This window comes from Saccostrea cucullata, unplaced genomic scaffold, assembly GCF_032062105.1.
Source record: "Saccostrea cucullata isolate Sc308-1 unplaced genomic scaffold, CSIRO_AGI_Scuc_v1 ctg1050, whole genome shotgun sequence".
NCBI classification, from domain to species: Eukaryota; Metazoa; Mollusca; class Bivalvia; order Ostreida; family Ostreidae; genus Saccostrea; species Saccostrea cuccullata.
The window spans coordinates 64717-76494 of NW_026922132.1; the positions used below are offsets into that span (position 1 = coordinate 64717).

At 34.7% G+C, this 11778-nt stretch overlaps 1 protein-coding gene across 1 annotated transcript; it reads left to right on the plus strand.

The window, feature by feature from the left end:
* The first annotated feature begins 164 nt into the window (after positions 1–164).
* Positions 165–11024, plus strand: LOC134261254 (tRNA N6-adenosine threonylcarbamoyltransferase, mitochondrial-like). Its single transcript, XM_062743704.1, has 10 exons — positions 165–499; positions 1474–1573; positions 1877–1971; positions 2907–2969; positions 3246–3375; positions 5885–6089; positions 7157–7302; positions 8718–8848; positions 9311–9382; positions 10670–11024. Exons 1-10 carry the CDS (start codon positions 276–278, stop codon positions 10752–10754), a joined length of 1251 nt encoding a protein of 416 aa, XP_062599688.1. The 5' UTR covers positions 165–275; the 3' UTR covers positions 10755–11024.
* Positions 11025–11778: the final 754 nt, after the last annotated feature.

The window sequence follows — 11778 nt, forward strand, 5'->3', positions numbered from 1 at the left end:
ATAAAATGTATGCAATTGTCATATATGATTATAGGATGTCGATTTCTTGATTTCATAACGAAAAACAAGAAAAGAACTGAATAAAATTATATGAGTTGTACATATAACGCATGCATATATGTATGACAGACATTTTAAAAAGAAATGCTTGGATCGTGCTCGTTATACTATTATTTCCAAATCCAAGGTGGCTGCGCCCTTTAATAGAAAATGTGATGAAACCTTCAGAAACCGTATCATCCAAAGTAAATTAAGATTAAACTTCAGGAAGAATTATGATGATTTGTAGGAGATTATCTTACTCGATAAATCGCGCGCTCTTTCAAAACATTAGACGGAGGACATCGTCATCTTTCAGTCGGCCAAATCACCAATGGGTAAAACCGAAAGTAGTCCTGGGTATCGAAACAAGCTGTGATGACACAGGTGCAGCAGTCGTTGACACGGATGGCCAAATCCTTGGAGAGGCTTTGTATTCCCAAACTAAAATACACATAGAGTAAGCTGATTTAGTTTGGTCATATGTTACATTGATGCATTCTGCCTTTTCAAAACTGTCCCCTATTTGGAATTGACAATTCAAAATTATGGCAAGGCCATAGGTCTTAATTGAAAATAAGTGTTAGAATGCTTAGAAAAATTACTTGCAAGACAAGAAAGCTGAATTATTAACGTTTTTCTAGAAGAAAATGACTTGTCTGTCACATTTTCCTTGTTCTTTTTATGCGCCCGGATCGATAGATCCGGGGGCATATATTGTTTTTGTCCTATCTGTCTGTTTGCCTGTCTGTTGTCAACTTTAACCCTTCACCATAACTTTTGAATAGTGAGAGATAGAGACTTCATATTTGGTATGCATACTCCACAAATTAAGCTCTTTCAAATGACACTAAGGTGACCTTGTGACCTTGACTGTGACCTTAATGCTAAAAATAGATTTTTTGAACTTTCACCATAACTTTTGAATCATAGAAGATATAGACTTCATATTTGAGGTGCATACTCCACTAATTGAGTTCTTTCAAATGACACCAAGGTCAATTACCTTGTGACTTTGACTGTGACTTTAATGCTAAAAGTAGCTTTTTCGAACTTTGTTGCCACTGGGCACATAGTGTTTCACAAACACATCTTGTTCAGAATTTTTTTTAAAAGTTACTTTAAACTAAATGATATATTAAATTTGCTTTGACATTTATACTGAAGAGTATAAGCAAGGAAATGATTTCCACAAATCTATTCTATACTTCTAACAAAAATGGAAAAAAGAAAAAAATCATCCTATTTTTAAAAGATAGAGTGCATCAAAGGTATTATTTTTCATCCTTGCTTTTTCTTGGGTGAGTCAGTACATTTCATGTATAGATTAATATATTTATAATATAACTATGATAACATTTTAGTCTTGAAATATCTAAAAATAGAAAGTTATTACAAGTTAGTAATTGTTATTATTATACATTGCTATTACAGTTATGGGGGAATTAATCCTCGTACAGCCCAGTCCCTACATAGAGAGCAGATAGAAAATGTGGTGAATACGGCCTTAAAAAGATCAGGAAAATCATTGCAGGTTTCTTTAATGTATAGCAAATTTTATATCAAATAAGAGTTGACACTGTTGATATGAGTTGAAAAAAGCAATATTGTAATTAATTTTCCACATCATTTTAATGCTCATTCAAAAAATCATGAAAATAGAGATATTTACATTAGCATGTTTTATTAGTAAAAAGTTTATCTGCAAGTGAAGTATTATGGTATTTGAGACATCAATGATTTAGATACCAAACCAACTGCATATTCACATAAACATCAACAGATTTCTGGTATTAAGTCCAAATGCATCATTTTTGTCATGGTTTCTATATTCCAGGAATTGGATGCAGTAGCCGTCACTGTAGAACCAGGTTTGTCCATCTGTCTGGGGGTCGGAGTGGGTTATGCCAAGGAACTAGTGGCACAGAGTGGGTAAGTTACTGAAAATCTTATATTAATCTAGAGAAAAACTTACAGAGTGGGTAGGTTCCAGGGCTCGACATTAACACTTGTCCGCTTGTCCGGTACCAATGAAAAAAAAATATGGACAAGTGAATATTGCTGGGTACTTGTTCGATTGGACAAGTTATTTTTTATGTAAAGAAGTCTTCAAATAATAATAATATTAAAAAAAACAACGATTGAATTAAGTTTATTTGTGAATTAAGTTTATCGAATAAAAAAGAAAACATTACATAAACCCGAATTTCGATCCCGATATCAATCACTATTTAAGTTCACACTTGATCGGGATCGATGTTCACTAATTGCAGCAATACTTTTGCATGGCGTGGATCTTACGAAATTTGCGGGTTTGGAATATATTTGATTGATATTACAGAATTTATGTTGTTGTCAGGACAGGAAATCTAGATAAAATTTTGTTTTATAAGTGTTTGTCTTATTTATCCATAACAACACTAATTAATCAAGCATGTATAATTTTTTTTAATTTTAGTAATTGTTTTCAAGATATCAATTGAAAAATTTTTGGACAAGTGAAGTTGAAGTTCGGACAAGTAAATATCTTGGACACTTGTCCGAATGGACAAGTAGGAACTAAAGTTAATGTCGAGCCCTGGGTTCCTGAAAGTCCAAAACATCTTTTAAAAAAAAAATTGCAAAATAGGTCTCTGAAAATCCAAAATTTTATTTATGAATATTTTTAAGAACATTTCAAATGGAGATTAATTTTGTGCTCACTCAGCAATAATAAATTTGTAAAGAATAACTAAAGACATTATAATTTTCATTTTATAGGAAGTACGGATTAGTTACACATTCTGTCTTCAATTATTAAGTTATTGAAGACTTTCATGCTTTATTCTTTAGGAATTATGATTATTTTTGGTCTTTTCTTCTGACAGGTTACCAATGATCCCCATACATCACATGCAGGCTCACGCTTTAACTGCTAGAATGTTAGAAAAGTGAGTTTGATTATTGTACAGGTACATATTTTTAAGAAGATAAATTTTGTCTTTAATGACAAGAATTTCAATGCTTCTTTATATGGATTCTTCAGTTTTACATATACTTACAGAAAAAATTTTTGAGTCTCAACATGCTCAAATGAGGGTGAAATTTAAATGCTTATTTAAATGGATTCTTAAGTTGTTAAACACAAAATTTTAAATGTGAGAGTTTGAAATTTTTCATTTTCAGCTCAGTCAGTGTTTCTTTAACTGTAATGATTTTTGTGACAGAATTGAGTTTCCTTTCCTGGTATTACTGATAAGTGGTGGACACAGCATTCTCACTGTAGCACAAGATGTCAGCCAGTTTCTCTTGATTGGGAATGGCCTTGACACATCGCCGGGTGATTGTCTGGAAAAGGTACTCGCATTCAGGAGTTGTAGGGGCGGCCAACCCGCCCCCCAATAATTTTGTATAAAAAATAGAAATATTAATTTTCTTTTTGAAATTAATTTTTGTGATAGCAATATCTGCTTGTTGGAGAGGTCAGTATAACGGTACTATGTGGTCAGTGGAGCATCAGTCAACCCCACCTTTTTGATCCAAAGTGCCTTCCCAATGTCAAATACTTGCCAACAGCCCTGGCCTGGCTTTGACAAGAATTAATCAAATGTTATCTGTCTTATGGAGAAAATTTAATTGGTTAGATAACTAAGAACTGTTTCTTTTTCACTTGTTATTTTTTATAGATACGGGATTTTTTTTACTACTAAACTAAAAGAAAGAATGTTTTGCATGTACATGTACATGATTTTAATTGATACAAGCTGTAAGAAAAGAAATTTAAATCTAGACAAGTGCTATTCCATTTAACCCATACCAATGAACTTTATGATACCAAGAGTCATCAAAACAATTTTTAGGTCACCTGAGTCACTCAGGTGACCTATTGCTATCTGTTTTTGTCCGTCGTCGTACGTCGTTCGTCGTCAATCGGTCGTAAACTTTTGAACGTTTTCAGCTTCTTCTCTGCAACCACTGAACCAATTTCAACCAAATTTAGCACAAAGCATCTATGGGTGAAGGGGAACAAAAATTGTGAATTTCATGATCCCTGCCCCCCTGGGGCCTGGGGGGGGTGGGGCCAAAACCACTAAAATTAATGCAATCTTTAAAAATCTTCTTCTTTACTCCTGGACATCAAGCAGTCAAACTGTTTGCATGATTGTAATCAGCATTGAGTCCTTTACTAAAATTGTGAAATTCATGGCCCTGGGGTCAGGGGTTCTTGTGCTAGGGCGGAGCTAAATAAGTATATAGTGAAAATGCATTATTTCTTTGAAAATCTTCTTCTCTGCTCCTGAATATTAAATAAACTAACTAAGTACATTGTTATGATGAGCAAGAGTGCCTCTACCAAAATTGTGAATTTTATGGCCCCAGGGTCAGGGGTTCTGGTGTCAGGGTGGGGCTCTATTGATTATATAGAGAAAAATACATGAATTTCTTTGAAAATCTTCTTCTCTGCTCCTGGGTATGAAATAAACTAACTAAGTACATAGTTATGATGAGCAAGAGTGCCTCTACCAAAATTGTGAATTTTATGGCCCCAGGGTCAGGGTTCTGGTGTCAGGGCGGGGCTCTATTGATTATATAGAGAAAATACATGAATTCTTTGAAAATCTTCTTCTTTACTCTTGGGTATTAAATAAACTAACTAAGTACATAGTTATAATAAGCAAGAGTGCCTCTACCAAAATTGTGAATTTTATGGCCCCAGGGTTAGGGGTTCTGGTGTCAGGGCGGGGCTCTATTGATTATATAGTGAAAATACATGAATTCTTTGAAAATCTTCTCTGCTCCTAGATTTTATATAATTTAACTAAATACATAGTAATGATGAGCAAGAGTGCCTCGACCAAAATTGTGAATTTTATGGCCCCAGGGTCAGGGGTTCTGGTGTTAGGGTGGGGCTCTTTTGATTATATAGTGAAAATACATGAATTCTTTGAAAATCTTCTTCTCTGCTCCTAGGTTTTAAATAAACTAACTAAGTACATAATTTTGATGAGCAAGAGTGCCTCTACCAAAATTGTGAATTTTGTAGCCCCGGGATCAGGTATTCTGGTGTTAGGGCGGGGCTGTATTGATTATACATGTATAGAGAAAAAACATTAAATCTTTGAATATTTTCTTCTTTGCTCCTAGGTTTTAAGCAGATGAACTACCTATATAGTTATGAGCAATCCCTAATCTTCAAGAATTGTAAATTTCAAGGCCCCAGGGTCAGTTGTACCATAGAGGGGGGGGGGGAGCTATACTTTATATACTGAAAATGAATGAATTGTTTGAAATGTGCTCCTTGGTATTAATCAAATATTTTTGAAAAGCAAGGATGCCTTTCCAAAAATAGTGCAATGTGTGGATCTAGGCCTAAGAGTCAAGGGTTCATGTGTGGTAGGGGCACTACTTATTATTGCTGAATATTACTGATTAGTTGAAATGCATTTTTGTTCCCCTACCCTGCCTATGGGTATAAAGTAACCAAACTAAGGAACTGCTAAGTGTATAGTTATGATGACCAAATTGTAAATGCTATAGCATCTGGCTTAAAACATGGATCAAATTCAATCAATGGAAAGTTGTTGAATAATGCTCAGGTGACCTATAAGGCCCATGGGCCTCTTGTTTATGAAAAATATGCAAGTTTTGAAGCATATTGTTTATTTTGATTTTACAGAGAAAAAAAGGGCATGCAAGATCGATTTGGAACACAATACATGTATTTTTGATAATAAATAGTTATCTGCAATATGGCGCAAAACATGGTTACATGTCTTGTAAAGTGTTAGGATAACATATCTTAAAAATATTTTTCTCTCGTTATGAAATGTGTACTTTAAACCGTTCTCATTTTGGATGTTTTCAGGTTGCTAGGAAACTGAATTTAAAGTCTCTCCTGCAATGTGAGAATCTGAATGGGGGTGCTGCAGTAGAGCTCCTGGCAAGGGGAGGCGACCCCAGTAAGGTTCCCTTTTCTGTTGCCTTGCTTAAACAACCCAGCTGTAATTTCTCCTTTTCTGGACTCCGAACTCAAGCAGAGTATATGATTGAAGATCAGCAAAAACTGGAAGGTCTGTACCACAAAACCTGTCAAGTCTGTTTTGATTGTAGACAATTTGTAGGTTTAATTGTTATTGTGGAAATTAATGTGTTAAGGCTATAAAAATTTACATGATTATATAATAATACTACAAAAAAATATTTATTTAATATTTCCCCTTATTCCATTGTCTTCTGCTTTATATGTTTCTTGATGCTAGTGCATGATATACTGTAGAAGTACTTTTTTCCGCGTGATATTAATTTACGCTATGTACGCAGTCACAAATTGTCCGCGGAAAATTTTCTCATCGGTACTCAAAATACTTGTAAGGAATATAGTGAGAGTCTAAGAAATCCGTGTAATTTTCTACCGGCGGATTCAAGAGAAATCTAGATTCCGCAGAATTATGACCCCGTGGAAAATAGTACGTTTACAGTAATCCAGACCTGTATGGTTTAACCTTTTTATCTTAAAACCAATGGGACCACACTAAAAGACTTACAGATATCAAAGATTCAAGATATCCATGGTAGAACAGTTAAAGAATAAGTGGATTGAACCTCCAAATAAGTTTGAAATACCAGTATCCATGATAATCAAGATATCAGTGTTTGAGACTCAAACACTGATATCTTAACTGAATGCTGTAAATCATATTTTATTCCCGAGAACTTAATTTTCACGTAATTTTGCAAGACAATGAGCAATTGAAAATTCTTGCATATTAAAGTACTGTAAACGTATTACATTTGGCTGTGTATTCTTTTTAGCGCCTTTCCCAGAAAGCAGCCTCCGCTAAACCAAGGACATCGCTAAATGCTTTGTGTATAAAGGTTTATTAACGCACATTCAAAAAGCGCTAAATCAAATCTACGCCAACTTGTTGAAAATTCCAATTTCCGCCAAATATAATACATTTACAGTATTCCTTACGATCATATAGAGGAATAACAATTCATGAAAATTACTTATTGCTTTATAAAAAGTCAATGACTATCTCGCAAAAGTAAGGTGCCGTGAAAATTTAGTGATATACAGTACATGTATGCCATAAGTTCAATTGTATTTAGTCACCTACTGATGTGTATTTTACAGGAATCTCAGAGGATGGAGTGATCAGTGGTCTGTCAGATTTCTGTGCTTCCTTGCAGTACTGTATTGCCTTCCAAATCTGTCGCAGACTTCAAAGGGCCTTTGCCTATTGCCAAATGAAAGATTTATTGCCAAGTAATCCCACATTGGTAAGTTTCTTGTGGAGTACTGTACACATTTCTGAAAATTGAATGTTTTTATCATCTTTAAAAAAGATTGATTGACAAATGGAACAGGGAATTGAGAAATGCATTGGTCCAGAATCACTTGTTAAGTATCCTAATAGAGCTTTCTGGCCAACCCTAATCACTTGTTTATTGTCTTTGATGACATAATTATCTGGCTACTTGTGAACTAATCTGTCTGACCACTCCTTGCACATTCAAGGTCTTTGCCAACCCCAACTCCCCTCACCCCATCCCCCACCCTCGACACCAGTCCAGGCACCAGACCATAAACTGAGAACAAACTTAAGTCAAAATTTAGATTTTTAATATCTTGGATTTTATTTAATGCATTTGTTTAAAAATTCGCAATGTTGTGTAACATTTTAATTCAAACATATAATGAAAATTTTGTTTGATTATCAAAATTATTTCGTAAGTTATATTGGTTTGAAAGTTTGACTTAAGTCTATTCTCAATTTATGGTCTTGGAGCCAGGCTTTATCCAGGTCCCGGGATCATGAAACATCATAAGCTAAGTCAAAATCTTTATTTTATTATAAAATGTTGTAAGGTGGAGAAGACCAAGATTAAAATATTTTTTAATCTTGCTTCTCAAAAGAGTTGTTAACTGCAAATTTCCAATTAAATTCCTCAATTAATGAATATTTTATAGGTGATAAAAAATTTGACTTAAGTCTAAGTTTGTTTCATGATCCTGGGGCCTGGCAGTTGATTCAACATGACATGGCACAGAATGTTACAGGGAAGGATAAAATGGGATGATCCAGACCCCCTAAATTCTAAACATGCTGTATTAACTGAGTTTCAATATCTTGCCTTCAGAAATCAAAGTGTAACAGAGTTTTAAAAAAATAGTGGCTATGCATTGTATATTGTGAGGCCATGCTCCTACTAGCACTATCTAGTGGTTTAACCCTGAGGCTCACTTGGTAGATGATTGGATTTTAAATGTGAGGGTTGTAGGTTCGACTCATAGTGTGGACACCCCCTAGCTTCTCTGTCATCTTGATACCCAACTACAAAACCTGGCACTCTTAAGTGGAGTTTATGGAGTCTTGTGTGTGAGATATCTCAGGGATAAGAAATCTCAAGAAAGAGAAGGGGGAAGTATAACAGAATTTTTAAAAAAAGTGGCTATGCAGTGCACAGGCGCCTGACGTTACTTATTTTTCTTTTAATAAAAAAAAATATACACATACCTAATAATTAGGTATTTGTATATTTTTTTTATTAAAAGAAAAATAAGTAACATCAGGTGCTTGTGGGTTGTAGGTTCAAGCCATGGTGTGGACTCCCCTTGGCTAATCGGTCATAAATGTCTGCCTGAAAAACAATACACCCATGAAATATAATGGAAATATTTTCTTTTTGGTCAGGTAGTATCAGGGGGTGTGGCCAGTAACCAGTACATAAGACAGTGTCTACAGCAGGTGTGTGGGGAAAATTCTGCCAGACTAATCTGTCCCCCTCCTAAACTCTGTACAGACAATGGCATCATGATCGCATGGTGAGTTGATGGGAATAAATAAACAGTGTGTATATTATATTAATAGACTGTAATGTATAAGGACATTATATTTTAAAGAAATATATAACAGTATTTAACATGTTTAAAGGTAAAAAAGTTAACTGGGAAATGAACTTTGTTAATCTTATGATCAAATCCATGAAGCCACTTATTGCACAAAAACATATAACATAAAGAATCACTGTTTTGTTTGTTGGGTATGCCAGTGCATCAACAATAGATGGAGACATGGGATAAATTATGTGTTAAGCCTGTTTTGTATAGATTATCCCTGCACATTTCTAACTACCATTGATGCCCTGACATAACCAACAAACAAGACTGTGAATCCTTGAAAATGTGAATTCTGCTAAAATAAGTGTACATGCAATCATACCATTAGATATCTAATGTTTGACCATGGTTAAAAACAGTTTGGAACTTTTTGGATTTTCTTTTCAGGAATGGGGTTGAGAAACTCAAAGTTGGACAAGGGATTTCAAAAGATCCACAGTCTGAGCCATACAGAGCTAGGTAAAGTTACTGGACAATTCTTGTGAATGTTCTTTACAAAAAATATGGGGATAATGAACAGTTTTCAAGCTCAAAAGTACATTCAAACAATACAAAAATCAGGAGCAGAGCAAACACAGATGTCTAAAACATCAGAGGTGGGATCAGGTGCCATAGAGGAGTGAGCATCCCCCTATCGACTGCTCATACCTATTCTTTGCTGCTTGTTACAATTGGCAAATACATGTATATTTAACCCCTTTCCCCGCAGTCACACATTTTAATGCATACTCCATTTCTTATTTCTAACTCAAAATCATGCATAAACCGTTTCCCCGCAATCACACATTTTTCACACACTTTCAAAAGTACATTTAATCTTCAATTTAATTTCAATTCCGTTCTTTTTTATACTCGCATAAATCTCATAAAATAAGAAAAGTTATAATCTTGTTAAAATATTACATCATAATATTATTTAATCTAAACTTTAGAAAAACTTGTAACGCGCTATAAAGTGCTTGCGGGGAAAAGGTAACGTCCTATTTCTATGATGAGAACATTAAGTGTATGTTGCTTAACATTTCAGTAAGTTGTAAATCAGTTAAGTAGAGAAAACATCACTGCATCTACATGTTACATATAGTGCAGAATTGAGAAGCTTTTGCCTGTCTGCTTTACAAATTCTGTTGTTAAAAACAGCAAGTTTACAAACTTTGATCATGCAAGCAAATATTTTGTCAAAGAGTTGTTATATCAGTTTTCATGGGTGAAAAAAATGGAAACCTCAAGTTCATACCGGTATCATGTTTCCTAGTGGTTTCCGCAGAAGATGCCAGGTTATTCCGTCAGGTTTTCGTGGCACAGAATCTACTATGCTCCGATTCCATTAGGTATCCCAAACCACAGTAATCTCGGTGAACCTGAGGTTTCCCAAGCCTCCATATAGTTTCCCTTAAAGGTACACTTGAAGATTCCATTGGTTTCCATAATCAGGAAACAAAATACATGTATAAGACAATTCCTGTGCTTGTAAAATGATCTTTCAACTATAGGCAACAAAATTAACTGTTTTAAAAAATGCCCAATCTGAAGGACTTTTAACATGTATAAATGAATTATTTTTCTCATAATGTATCGACGTGAGATTTATATATTAGATGTATTTACAAAGCACAATTATGCAGAAAGTGTTAAATTGTTGAAAAGTCAGTTTTCACCAAATATCCTACACAATTACATGAAGGACTCTGTAAAATCAGTATGTTAACTTAATAGTTACAAAACAATGTTTATTCTCTATTGCAGGAGCCTGATAGGAGAAGACATAACAGATGACGTGACGAGACTTGGACTGAAAATTCCTCCCCTCAAACTGAAGATTCAGCCATAACTTTGTAGAACTAGTCGTCTTGTTTTCTTATTGGTTAGGAAGAAAATGTGTGAATCCAGGCTTCAGTTAAACTTTTCTTCCCAACATGAAGTTACATCCGATCAAGGATGAAGGACCCTCTGAAATTTACATAAACATGTCAGGAAAAAAAAAAAAAAAATGAAAATAATGTTCTCTTCTTTTAAAAAAAAAATGCCAGATTTTGCTTTTAGGGTGCATTACAATGCCAGAAAACATTCAGTTACTGTGATTACTGTGTCATTTGTATAATAGTATTCATTTAATAAAGCAACAAAATTGTATGCATTGCATTTGTGTTTAACTTGTGAGATGTGAGATGCAGGCATCAGTGTTTCACAAAACATCCGTTTATTTTTGCTCAGTCTATTGGGATGTTAGTTTGTATGTTGTTTAATGTCCCTCTTCAAAATTTTTCATTCATATGGAGATGCCACCACCTGCTGGTGGAGAGCTGCAAATTTTGTCGTATACTCTGCATTTACAGCCATTTAGCAGTAAAGGATCTTTTTCATGCTAGCACCTACTGCAACATAGGACCTCAGTTTATACGGTCTTGAAAGACCAGTCTCCACGTCCCACAGTGGGATTCGAATCCGTGACGTAATTAACACCTTACTCCGCTACTCTAGAGCAGACGTTCTAACCACTGTGCCATGCAGGTGACCCATTGGGATGTATCCTAAATATATCTGCTAGTTTAAATATGGATACAAAAGGTTTAAGTCAAAACAGGTTTATTCCCTCTGCTTGCATCTAGCGCCAAAAACTCTTAAAAGCGATAGTCTGCACACTCAAGTCAAAAAGTATTGCAAATTAATGCTTAGTGTTGCATCAAAAGGAGTCTTCTTGTACAGTGTATATCATAAGGCCTGCATGTTATATTGACAATGGTCAATCTAAATAGGCTACAGCCAATACAGATCGGTGAAATGGATCATAAACTGACCCTCAGCCACTAAAGTTCATTCTTTAGTCCCACTGTCTCAGGCTATGGTGACGAATT